The sequence below is a fragment of the Corythoichthys intestinalis genome, chromosome 7 (assembly GCF_030265065.1).
Source record: "Corythoichthys intestinalis isolate RoL2023-P3 chromosome 7, ASM3026506v1, whole genome shotgun sequence".
Classification (NCBI taxonomy): Eukaryota; Metazoa; Chordata; class Actinopteri; order Syngnathiformes; family Syngnathidae; genus Corythoichthys; species Corythoichthys intestinalis.
In genome coordinates, this window is record NC_080401.1 from 21,342,769 (window position 1) to 21,356,319 (window position 13,551).

The 13,551-nt window shown below is 39.8% G+C and overlaps 1 protein-coding gene across 1 annotated transcript in view; it reads right to left on the reverse strand.

Annotated features, from left to right (window-relative positions):
• kif14 (kinesin family member 14) overlaps positions 1–13,551 on the reverse strand; it is a 71,179-nt gene that overhangs the window by 50,448 nt on the left and 7,180 nt on the right. The window contains exons 7-11 of the mRNA XM_057840804.1: positions 13,374–13,481; positions 13,110–13,226; positions 12,787–12,905; positions 12,250–12,422; positions 11,388–11,535 (exon numbers count right to left, since the gene is read on the reverse strand). Coding sequence (XP_057696787.1) covers positions 11,388–11,535; positions 12,250–12,422; positions 12,787–12,905; positions 13,110–13,226; positions 13,374–13,481 — 665 coding nt within the window. The remainder of the gene's footprint in view (positions 1–11,387; positions 11,536–12,249; positions 12,423–12,786; positions 12,906–13,109; positions 13,227–13,373; positions 13,482–13,551) is intronic.

Sequence of the window (13,551 nt, forward strand, 5' to 3'; positions counted from 1 at the left end):
TTGGGAAAAATTTTGGACGTCCATGGAAGTCAATGGCGGCACCCTTCATAAGCGTCAATGGAATTGGGGAAGTTTGGGGGACACGTCCTATTGATATCTGGTCATTTTCTGTTGATTTGGGGAAATTTTTTTTTTTCCCCATTGAAAATGAATGGGAAAAATTTTGGACGTCCATGGCAGTCAATGGCATCGACATCCATATAGTCAATAGAATCCAAGTACATTGGCATCAATAGATTTGACATGCATGGCCGTCAATGGCATCAATGCAATGTAAATTCCATTGAAATCCCATTGTAAGTGAATGGGAACTTTTCCCATTAGAAATGAATGGGAGAGTTTTTGGCCAATTTCCGGGGAACCGTAAAGTTTTGCCAAATTCTGTATACAACTTTTATGCCCCTCACCGTCCCGGAATTTTTGATACCCAAATTATGTGATTTGGTCAAAAATTGTAGGACTAGATACATTTTGAAACTTTTTTTTTTTTACGGAAAATTGCCGTTTACGGGCGAAGGGAAAATTTTTCGGGTCCGTTTGAAAAATTCCCATCGTTGCGCGAAAATTCCGGTCGTGCCGATATTTGAACGGTGCCGATCGGTCAAACGGTTCGGGCTGTGCAGCGTGCGTTTTTTTTTCATTCAAAATGAATAGGAAAGTTTTTGGCAAATTTCCGGGGAACCGTAAATTTTTGCCAAATTCTGTATACAACTTTTATGCCCCTCACCGTCCCGGAATTTTTGATGCCCAAATTATGTGATTTGGTCAAAAATTGTAGGACTAGATACATTTTGAAACTTTTTTTATTTTTCGGAAAATTGCCGTTTACGGGCGAACGGAAAATTTTTCGTGGCGGTTTGAAAAATTCCCATCGTCACGCGAAAAATCCGGTCGTGCCAATACTTCAACGGTGCCGATCGGTGCTACGGTTTGGGCTGCGCGGCGCGCCGAAAAAAACGACTATAATAATAAGAAGAAGAATAAAAATAACTAGAAACTGCAATTTCGGGAGAAATTACACACCTTGGTCTTTCCTCTGTGGAGATACAGATCTTAGCCCCACTCAGGTCTATCAATAGAATGGATCATAATGCCAGTCATTGGCAAAAAACAAAGTAAAAGCCGTTAGAAATGAATGGGAGAATTGGACGTCCATGAATGTCAATGGCATCACCCTCCATAAGCGGCAATGCAATCGGGGACATTTGGGGGACACGTCCTAATGATATCTAGTCATTTTCTGTTGATTTGGGAGAAAAAAAAAAATCCCATTGAAAATGAATGGGAAAAATTTTGGACGTCCATGGACGTCAATGGTATCAACTTACATAAGCGTCAATGGAATCCAAGTACATTGGCATCAATAGAATGAACAAACATGAAGAAATGCCTTTGGAAATGAATGGGAAGTTTGGACGTCCGTGGACGTCAATGGCATCACCCCCCATAAGCGGCAATGCAATCGGGGACATTTGGGGGAGACGTCCTAATGATATCTAGTCATTTTCTGTTGATTTGGGGAAAAAAAAAATTTCCCATTGAAAATGAATGGGAAAAATTTTGGACGTCCATGGACGTCAATGGTATCAACTTACATAAGCGTCAATGGAATCCAAGTACATTGGCATCAATAGAATGAACAAACATGAAGAAATGCCATTGGAAATTAATGGGAAGTTTGGACGTCCGTGGACGTCAATGGCATCACCCTCCATAAGCAGCAATGCAATCGGGCACATTTGGGGGAAACGTCCTATTGATATCTAGTCATTTTCTGTTGATTGGGGGAAAAAAAAAAAAATTCCCATTGAAAATGAATGGGAAAAATTTTGGACGTCCATGGACGTCAATGGTATCAACTTACATAAGCGTCAATGGAATCCAAGTACATTGGCATCAAAAGAATGAACAAACATGAAGAAATGCCATTGGAAATGAATGGGAAGTTTGGACGTCCCTGGACTTCAATGGCATCACCCTCCATAAGCAGCAATGCAATCGGGGACATTTGGGGGACAGGTCCTAATGATATCTAGTCATTTTCTGTTGATTTGGGGAAAAAAAAAAATTTCCCATTGAAAATGAATGGGTAAAATTTTGGACGTCCATGGACGTCCATGGCAGCACCCCCCATAAGCGGCAATGCAATCGGGGACATTTGGGGGACACGTCCTAATGATATCTAGTCATTTTCTGTTGATTTGGGGAAAAAAAAAAATTTCCCATTGAAAATGAATGGGAAAAATTTTGGACGTCCATGGACGTCAATGGTATCAACTTACATAAGCGTCAATGGAATTGGGGAAGTTTGGGGGACACGTCCTATTGATATCTGGTCATTTTCTGTTGATTTGGGGTAATTTTGTTTTTTCCCCATTGAAAATGAATGGGAAAAATTTTGGACGTCCATGGCAGTCAATGGCATCGACATCCATATAATCAATTGAATCCAAGTACATTGGCATCAGTAGATTTGACATGCATGGCCGTCAATGGCATCAATGCAATGTAAATTCCATTGGAAATCCCATTGGAAGTGAATGGGACTTTTCCCATTCGAAATGAATGGGATAGTTTTTGGCAAATTTCCGAGGAAGCGTAATTTTTTTCCAAATTCTGTATACAACTTTTATGCCCCTCACCGTCCCGGAATTTTTTATGCCCAAATTATGTGATTTGGTCAAAAATTGTAGGACTAGATACATTTTGAAACTTTTTTTTTTTTTCGGAAAATTGCCGTTTACGGGCGAACGGAAAATTTTTCGGGGCCGTTTGAAAAATTCCCATCGTCGCGCGAAAATTCCGGTCGTGCCGATACTTGAACGGTACCGATCGGAGGTACGGTTCGGGCTGTGCGGCGCGCCGAAAAAAACGTCGACAATTATTGAATAATAATAATAATAATAACTAGAAACTGCAATTTCGGGAGAAATTACACACCTTGGTCTTTCCTCTGTGGAGATACAGATCTTAGCCCCACTCAGGTCTATCAATAGAATGGATCATAATACCAGTCATTGGCACAAAACAAAAAGCCATTAGAAATGAACTGGAGAATTGGACGTCCATGGACGTCAATGGCGGCACCCTTCATAATTGTTAATGCAATCGGAGACATTTGGGGGACACGTCCTATTGATATCTAGTCATTTTCTGTTGATTTGTGGAAAATAAAAAAATTCCCATTGAAAATGAATGGGAAAAATTTTGGACGTCCATGGACGTCAATGGTATCAACTTACATAAGCGTCAATGGAATCCAAGTACATTGGCATCAATAGAATGAACAAACAATGAAGAAATGCCATTGGAAATTAATGGGAAGTTTGGACGTCCATGGACGTCAATGGCATCACCCTCCATAAGCGGCAATGCAATCGGGGACATTTGGGGGAAACGTCCTATTGATATCTAGTCATTTTCTGTTGATTTGGGGAAAAAAAAAAAATTCCCATTGAAAATGAATGGGAAAAATTTTGGACGTCCATGGACGTCAATGGTATCAACTTACATAAGCGTCAATGGAATCCAAGTACATTGGCATCAATAGAATGAACAAACATGAAGAAATGCCATTGGAAATGAATGGGAAGTTTGGACGTCCCTGGACGTCAATGGCATCACCCTCCATAAGCAGCAATGCAATCGGGCACATTTGGGGGAAACGTCCTATTGATATCTAGTCATTTTCTGTTGATTTGGGGAAAAAAAAAAAATTCCCATTGAAAATGAATGGGAAAAATTTTGGACGTCCATGGACGTCAATGGTATCAACTTACATAAGCGTCAATGGAATCCAAGTACATTGGCATCAATAGAATGAACAAACATGAAGAAATGCCATTGGGATTTAATGGGAAGTTTGGACGTCCCTGGATGTCAATGGCATCACCCTCCATAAGCAGCAATGCAATTGGGGACATTTGGGGGACACGTCCTATTGATATCTAGTCATTTTCTGTTGATTTGGGGTAATTTTGTTTTTTCCCCATTGAAAATGAATGGGAAAAATTTTGGACGTCCATGGCAGTCAATGGCATCGACATCCATATAATCAATTGAATCCAAGTACATTGGCATCAGTAGATTTGACATGCATGGCCGTCAATGGCATCAATGCAATGTAAATTCCATTGGAAATCCCATTGGAAGTGAATGGGACTTTTCCCATTCGAAATGAATGGGATAGTTTTTGGCAAATTTCCGAGGAAGCGTAATTTTTTTCCAAATTCTGTATACAACTTTTATGCCCCTCACCGTCCCGGAATTTTTGATGCCCAAATTATGTGATTTGGTCAAAAATTGTAGGACTAGATACATTTTGAAACTTTTTTTTTTTTCACGGAAAATTGCCGTTTACGGACGAATGGAAAAATTTTCGGGGCCATTTGTAAAGTTTCCTGTGTCACGCGAAAATTCCGGTCGTGCCGATACTTGAACGGTGCCGATCGGTCTAACGGTTCGGGCTGTGAAGCGCGCGTTTTTTTTCCATTCAAAATGAATAGGAAAGTTTTTGGCAAATTTCCGGGGAACCGTAAATTTTTGCCAAATTCTGTATACAACTTTTATGCCCCTCACCGTCCCGGAATTTTTGATGCCCAAATTATGTGATTTGGTCAAAAATTGTAGGACTAGATACATTTTGAAACTTTTTTTATTTTTCGGAAAATTGCCGTTTACGGGCGAACGGAAAATTTTTCGTGGCGGTTTGAAAAATTCCCATCGTCACGCGAAAATTCCGGTCGTGCCGATACTTGAACTGTGCCGATCGGTGCTACGGTTTGGGCTGTGCGTTGGCTCAAAAAAACGCGGAGAATAAGATGAATAAATAATAAGTACAATAAAGTTGCACAATAACAATACCTTGTTCTTTCTTTCAGAAAGACCAAGGTAATAATAATAAAAAGTACAATAAAGTTGTACAACAACATAACCTTGTTCTTTCCCTTGGAAAGACCAAGGTAACTAGAAACTGCAATTTCGGGAGAAATTACACCTGGTCTTTCCTGTGTGGCTATACAGATCGTAGCTCCGGCCAAGGCTATCACTAGAATGGACAAACATGCCTATCAATGGCATTAAACAAATTAAATGCCATTAGAAATTAATGGGAAATTTGGACGACCATGGCCGTCAATGGCAGCACCCTCCATAAGCGTCAATGCAATCGGGGACATTTGGGGTACACTTCCTATTGATATCTGGTCATTTCCTGTTGATTTAGAGAAAAAAAAATTCCCATTGAAAATGAATGGGAAAATTTTTGGACGTCCATGGACGTCAATGGTATCAACTTACATAAGCGTCAATGGAATCCAAGTACATTGGCATCGCTAGAATGAACAAACATGAAGAAATGCCATTGGAAATGAATGGGAAGTTTGGAAGTCCATGGACGTCAATGGCATCACCCTCCATAAGCGGCAATGCAATCGGGGACATTTGGGAGACACGTCCTACTGATATCTAGTCATTTTCTGTTGATTTTGGGGAAAAAAAAAAATTCCCATTGAAAATGAATGGGAAAATTTTGGGACGTCCATGGATGTCAATGGTATCAACTTACATAAGCGTCAATGGAATCCAAGTACATTGGCATCAATAGAATGAACAAACATCAAGAAATGCCATTGGAAATGAATGGGAAGTTTGGACGTCCATGAACGTCAATGGCATCACCCTCCATAAGCGGCAATGCAATCGGGGACATTTGGGGTACACGTCCTTTTGATATCTAGTCATTTTCTGTTGATTTTGGGGAGAAAAAAAAAATTCCCATTGAAAATGAATGGGAAAAATTTTGGACGTCCATGGATGTCAATGGTATCAACTTACATAAGCGTCAATGGAATCCAAGTACATTGGCGTCAATAGAATGAACAAACATGAAGAAATGCCATTGGTAATGAATGGGAAGTTTGGACGTCCATGAACGTCAATGGCTTCACCCTCCATAAGCGGCAATGCAATCGGGGACATTTGGGGTACACGTCCTTTTGATATCTAGTCATTTTTTGTTGATTGGGGGGGGGGGGGGGATTCCCATTGAAAATGAATGGGAAAAGTTTTGAACGTCCATGGACGTCAATGGTATCAACTTACATAAGCGTCAATGGAATCCAAGTACATTGGCATCAATAAAATGAACAAACATGAAGAAATGCCATTGGAAATGAATGGGAAGTTTGGACGTCCATGAACGTCAATGGCATCACCCTCCATAAGCAGCAATGCAGTTGGGGACATTTGGGGGACACGTCCTAATGATATCTAGTCATTTTCTGTTGATTTGGGGAAAAAAAAAATTTCCCATTGAAAATGAATGGGAAAAATTTTGGACGTCCATGGACATCAATGGCAGCACCCCCTAGAAGCGTCAATGGAGTCAGGGATGTTTGGGGGACAGGTCCTATTGATATCTGGTCATTATCTGTTGATTTGGGGAAATTTAGTTTTTTCCCCATTGAAAATGAATGGGAAACATTTTGGACGTCCATGGCCGTCAATGGCATCAACATCCATAAAGTCAATTGAATCCAAGTACATTGGCATCAATAGATTCGACATGCGTGGCTGTCAATGGCATCAATGCAATGTAAAAAAATTCAATTGGAAATCCCATTGTAAGTGAATGGGAAATGTTCTCATTAGAAAAAATGAATGGGACAGTTTTGGGCAAATTTCCGGGGGACCGTAATTTTTATCAAAATTCTGTATACAACTTTTATGCCCCTCACCGTCACGGAATTTTTGATGCCCAAATTATGTGATTTGGTCAAAAATTGAAGGACTACATACATTTTGAAACTTTTCTTTGTTTCCCATTAAAAATGAATGGGCCAGTTTTTGGCAAATTGCCGGGAAACCGTACATTTTATCAAAAAATTTACCGCTGTCATTTTTATGCCCCTCGCCATCCCGGAATTTTTGACGCCCATCTTGTGTGTTTTCGTCAAAAATTGACGGACTTGTAACAGTTTGAAAGTTGTCTTTTTTTCCCATTAAAAATGAATGGGCAGGTTTTTGGCAAATTTCCGGGGAACCGTATATTTTTTCCAAATTGTATTAATAACCTTTATTCCCCTCCCTGTCCTGGAATTTTTGATGCCCAAATTGTGTGATTTGGTGAAAAATTGTAGGACTAGATACATTTTGAAACTTTTTTTTTCTCATTAAAAATGAATGGGCAAGTTTTTGTCAAATTTCTGGGGAACCGTAAATTTTTTCCAAATTCTGTATACAACTTTTATGCCCCTCACCGTCCCGGAATTTTTGATACCTAAATTATGTAATTTGGTAAAAAATTGTAGGACTAGATACATTTTGAAAATTGCTTGTTTTTTCCGGAAAATTGCCGTTTACCGACGAACCGAAAAATTTTCGGGGCCGTTTGAAAAATTCCCATCGTCGCGTGAGAATTCCGGTCGTGCCGATACTTGAACGGTGCCGATCGGTGCTACGGTTTAGGCTGCGCGGCGGGACGAAGGATTCCCATTCAAAAAAAAAAAACAGAATAACATATAGGGGGGGAGGCCGTAGAATCTCACTACCTGATCTTTCCAAAGGAAAGACCAGGTAAAAAGTACAATAAAGTTGTACAACAACATAACCTTGTTCTTTCCCTTGGAAAGACCAAGGTAATAACTAGAAACTGCAATTTCGGGAGAAATTACACCTTGGTCTTTCCTCTGTGGAGATACAAATCTTAGCCCCACTCAGGTCTATCAATAGAATGGACCATAATGCCAGTCAATGGCACTAAACAAAGTAAAAGCCATTAGAAAAGATTGGGAGAATTGGACGTCCATGGCCGTCAATGGCGGCACCCTTCATAAGCGTCAATGGAATTGGAGAAGTTTGGGGGACACGTCCTATTGATATCTGGTCATTTTTTGTTGATTTGGGGAAAAAAAAAAAATTCCCATTGAAAATGAATGGGAAAAATTTTGGACGTCCATGGACGTCAATGGTATCAACTTACATAAGCGTCAATGGAATCCAAGTACATTGGCATCAATAGAATGAACAAACATGAAGAAATGCCATTGGAAATGAATGGGAAGTTTGGACGTCCATGGACGTCAATGGCATCACCCTCCATAAGCGCCAATCCAATCGGGGACATTTGGGGGACACGTCCTATTGATATCTGGTCATTTTTTGTTGATTTGGGGGAAAAAAAAAAATTCCCATTGAAAATGAATGGGAAAAATTTTGGACGTCCATGGACGTCAATGGTATCAACTTACATAAGCGTCAATGGAATCCAAGTACATTGGCATCAATAGAATGAACAAACATGAAGAAATGCCATTGGGATTTAATGGGAAGTTTGGACGTCCATGAACGTCAATGGCATCACCCTCCATAAGCGGCAATGCAATCGGGGACATTTGGGGGACACGTCCTAATGATATCTAGTCATTTTCTGTTGATTTGGGGAAAAAAAAAAAAATTCCCATTGAAAATGAATGGGAAAATTTTTGGACGTCCATGGACGTCAATGGCAGCACCCCCCATAAGCGTCAATGGAGTTGGGGACGTTTGGGGTATACGTCCTATTAATATCTGGTCATTTTCTGTTGATTTGGGGAAATTTAGTTTTTTCCCCATTGAAAATGAATGGGAAAATTTTTGGACGTCCATGGACGTCAATGGCAGCACCCCCTATAAGCGTCAATGGAGTTCGGAACGTTTGGGGGAGACGTACTATTGATAACTGGTCATTTTCTGATGATTTGGGGAAATTTAGTTTTTTCCCCATTGAAAATGAATGGGAAAAATTTTGGACGTCCATGGACGTCAATGGCAGCACCCCCCATAAGCGTCAATGGAGTTGGGGACGTTTGGGGTATACGTCCTATTAATATCTGGTCATTTTCTGTTGATTTGGGGAAATTTAGTTTTTTCCCCATTGAAAATGAATGGGAAAAATTTTGGACGTCCATGGCCGTCAATGGCATCGACATCCATATAGTCAAATGAATCCAAGTACATTGGCATCAATAGATTCGACATGCATGGCCGTCAATGGCATCAATGCAATGTAAAGTCCATTGGAAATACTATTGAAAGTGAATGGGAACTTTTCCCATTGGAAATGAATGGGATAGTTTTTGGCAAATATCCGGAGAACCGTAAATTTTTTCCAAATTCTGTATACAATCTTTATGCCCCCCACCGTCCCGGAATTTTTGATGTCCAAATTATGTGATTTGGTCAAAAATTGTAGGACAAGTAGCGTTTTGAAAAAGTTGTAAAAAATCGGAAAATCGCCGTTTACGGGCGAACGAAAAATTTTTCGGGGTCGTTTGAAAAATTCCCATCGTCGCGCGAAAATTCCGGTCGTGTCGATACTTGAACGGTGCCGATCGGTGGTACGGTTCGGGCTGCGCGGCGCGCCGAAAAAACGCGGAGAAACCATTGCATAATAATAATAATAAAGTTGTAGAATAACATAACCTTGTTCTTTCTTTCAGAAAGACCAAGGTAATAATAAAGAAATAAAGAAGTACAATAAAGTTGCACAACAACAATACCTTGTTCTTTCCCTTGGAAAGACCAAGGTAATAAAAAATAATAAAGTTGCACAATAACAATACCTTGTTCTTTCTTTCAGAAAGACCAAGGTAATAATAATAATTATAATAATAAAGTTGCACAATAACAATACCTTGTTCTTTCCCTTGGAAAGACCAAGGTAATAAAGTTGTAGAATATCATTACCTTGTTCTTTCCTTTGGAAAGACCAAGGTAACAAACAGAAATGGCATAGTCAGTCAGTAAAACGTGCAAATAATATTGTAAACTGTCTTAAAAAAGCAAAACACACCAACAACCTCAGTGGAAAATCCCACAAATCCCCCAAGCTATTAGATGCTTTTAATGTTTCGTGCATTAGTTACAAAATTTGTATAAAAAGCCTCTCAGGTTTAAATAAACGACTATTTCAGTATCAAGTTAACATTTTAAAACAGTAAATAAAATACTCAAGCCCCCATTCTGTATCAGCAGCTTTAAACTACATTCAATTCATTTAATTTTGCGAATCAACATTTAAAGTTGTTAAAATTGCTCCCGTTATTCCATAATTTCCCTTCTGTCTACTTTCGACATGTGAACGTTTTAAAACTGTTTTGAAGATAGATTCAAGTCAAGATTTTGCCGATTTAAGAGTATTTTAGATAAAAAGTTAATTAGGTTCACTTGGAAGGTTCACAACAGCCTACTAGGGGAGTCATCTGCTTTAAGATGGCGGCTGTTTACTAACGCATCTGGTTTTCAATACTTCAATGTTGCTAACGCAGTCGAGTCTGTCGTGTAGCATCTGGTTCTATATACATATGATATCTATTATCTCCAGTAAAACGACGTTGACGTAGTTTGTTGCGGCTGTCAGCAGAAGCCAGGTATTCTTGTGTTTTTTATCCAGCGGCATGAGTTGAGCTAAAGCCATGAGTTGAGCATTGGCATTACCCGGGTCTAAGACAAGTTATGTTTACTTTCGGGACGCAATGCTGTCAGTTTCGCATTGCGTCCCGAAGACCGCGCTGTGTATTAGTTCCGCTTTACTTGACATGTTTCAATAATCGGAATTTGGATTTTTGTGAATCGTTCTCGAATCTTCAGCGGCCGAATCGTGTGTTGGATGGTGCGTCTTTACTCACGTGAGATAATGGCTCGTCATCCAGAATGAATTCTTCGGCAATGACTCTTGTTATTCCCTGGGCTTTGGGACTGTCGAGTGCCAGTTTGTCACGCATAGCAAAAGTTTCTGCCAGTGTTAGTTGCGTAGGACCTTTCTTTTTGTCTTCGGTTTTCTTAACATACTCCTCATATTGTTTGTGGTGGTATTTCGCTAAATGCTTGAATAGGTTGTTTGCATTAAAACTTCTTACAACTTTACCACTACGCTTGACTTTATTGTGGCATATGTTGCTCTCTGCCTCTTCGTCTTTGTCGTCCTTTAAGGTGAAATGATCCCACACAGCTGACATTTTTACCGATAAAGTCTCTCGGTAAATTGGGTAATGGTAATGTAAATGTGGTGTGTTGAAGGTGTGTCGTAAAATGCGGACCGGATTTTAGGGAAACCGAAGCAAAAACTGGAATGGATTATGTAAATCGGTGTGCTGGAAAACCCGGACCGGAATTCAAAAAAAAAAAAAAAAACTGGATCGGAAGTCTGGATCGGAATTTGTCCCGTGTTCCGATCCGATACCGATGCGCATTTTTTTGCCCATATTGGCGTCTGATCCGATCCAAATATCGGATTGGGACATCTCTAATACATATCTGCAGGTTTGTAAAAATAAAATGATTTTTTTTTTTTTTTTTTGCAACAGGTGTTTAAAATTAGTAGTCATTGTTATTGCAGAAATCCTAACCTGTTGGCCTCCACCATTGCTCTCTCTTGCTGGCAGAGTTTGCTCTTCAGTGCTGTGATCTCCTGCTGGAAAAGCTTGACCCGCTCTGGTTCGATACCACGGGTGCTCGCTTGGGCCGCACGCAGCTTCTCTACCTCTGCCTTCAACTCTGTGCAGCACACCCAAGTATTACATTAATGTATTTATGTTTATATGAAATCACAGAGTTGCTCTACAGGTGACTCCAAAGTTTATTTCATCAAAAGAACATTATGGACCTAACATTGACCCAAATTGTAACCTCAGAGTCAAATCCACTTTGATTTTCATACTGTGTCAGGGGACGCAAGCGAAATCCACAGCATTAGCTCTACTTCGTGCTAAAAATGTCAAACGGGAGTCTGATGATCTAATGAAAAATAATACTTGCATGACAGTTATCCGCCATGTGCAGCTGACAGTGCATAAATATGGCCCGGAGGCAAGGTCAGGGCCCGGCCCTTAATTGAAGTGGGTAGGGCATAAGCTGGTGATGGATAGATGGGCAGACAGGAGGGCATGGGGGAGTGAGGGGAGATCAAGAACAAGACATAAATAGAAAAGTAAAGATTCTCATATAACGAAACTGAATGAGAAAAAAATACAGAGGCAGGGATAGACAAAAGGAGTGCAGAATGGAAGCTCAGAGTAAGCCTGAATCCTAAACTTACCCCAACATGAGATAAGATAAAAGTTGTCTTCCCTATGCAACAAGGTACTGTATCAGTACCCACGTCAAAGCAATTCATACAACTGGAAATCTACACATAACTCAATGTAGAATATAATCCATTCTTTCAAATCACTGTGCCCGTTTTCAGTTAGATTCTGAAATGCATCTCACCTCGGATGAGCTTTGCATTCGTGTCCTCATTGACCTTGGCCACATTTATGATTGTCCGGGCCTGTTGGGCATAGCGCAGTGTGCTTAAGCTTTCATCCACATTGCTTGCAGCTGGGCTCAGAGTGGCAATCATGGCTGTCTTTGAGTTGCCACCAAGACTCTCCTTTAAAAGCCTAATCAGGAGGTGAAGACGATTGAAGTCACGATCATCCAACTGAACTACACCCCCCCCAAACAAAATGTACATACGGTATGTTCAAAATTCCAAAAACATTAGAATGGTCTTAATAGCAACACGAAATAAACATGTAACTAAATATGGAGGGTCATTGGTGTTGTATGAGAAAACTCATACAACATCTGTGTCACAATCTATGTTCTAGTTTGTCCAAAAGAAGTGCTCAACTGGATTGAGGTTCAAAGATAGGTCTAGTCGTGTCCGATTGATTAATCATTTGGAGTATTCATTTACTGGTATTCAAATTATGTCTATCTGACATTAACTTTAGAATAGAATTGAAAATAAAGTTCTCTCACCATGTGAGGACAGACTCTCTATAGGGTATGAATATCTTCTTTTTAGTCAATGCTTGATCAGCCAGTGCAGAGATGACTTTTCCAAGTGTCAGCAGAGATTTATTTATGCTAGCACCCTCCTAAAAAGGATACAGAAAATTACCCTCAATAAAATCACACAAAGCAATTTTACATACTGTAGATAAGCAAAGAAAAGTACACGAGGCATCACAGATTATTTGAAAATATAGACATACTATATATTTTATTTTTGTAATTTACATAACAAACAAATCATGATACTTGATTGACATTAGAAGAGTGAATGTACTCTATGTCAGTACCCGGAGTCTATCCCCGCTTGTCTGTGCAGAGTTAGAACGCTCGCTGCCTGCCAAGTCTACCAGGTTGATCTTACTGGTGATGTTGTGGTCATGCTCTTCTCCCTCCACCAACTCTGTCTGTGAAACAGCACATGCATCCATGCGCACATTTATGAAATACACTTCATCAAACAAAAATTATTCGTTTTTTAATTATTTTAATTTTTTTTACTAGTACTGTGTACATTACATGCAATCGAGTTACAAGGAAATGCAGTACTGCACCTTAGTCTGAGTCATAACAAGGGTGAAGACTGAATGAGACCTGGAGCTTTTATCATTCATCCCAGTAGCAGCTGTTGCTCTTTGCTTGTTTCCCAGTTCAAGCCATCCCTAAAAAATGACAGTTTTTGCGTCATTGCTAATAAATAAAACCATTCCAACCCCCAAAAATATGACTAAA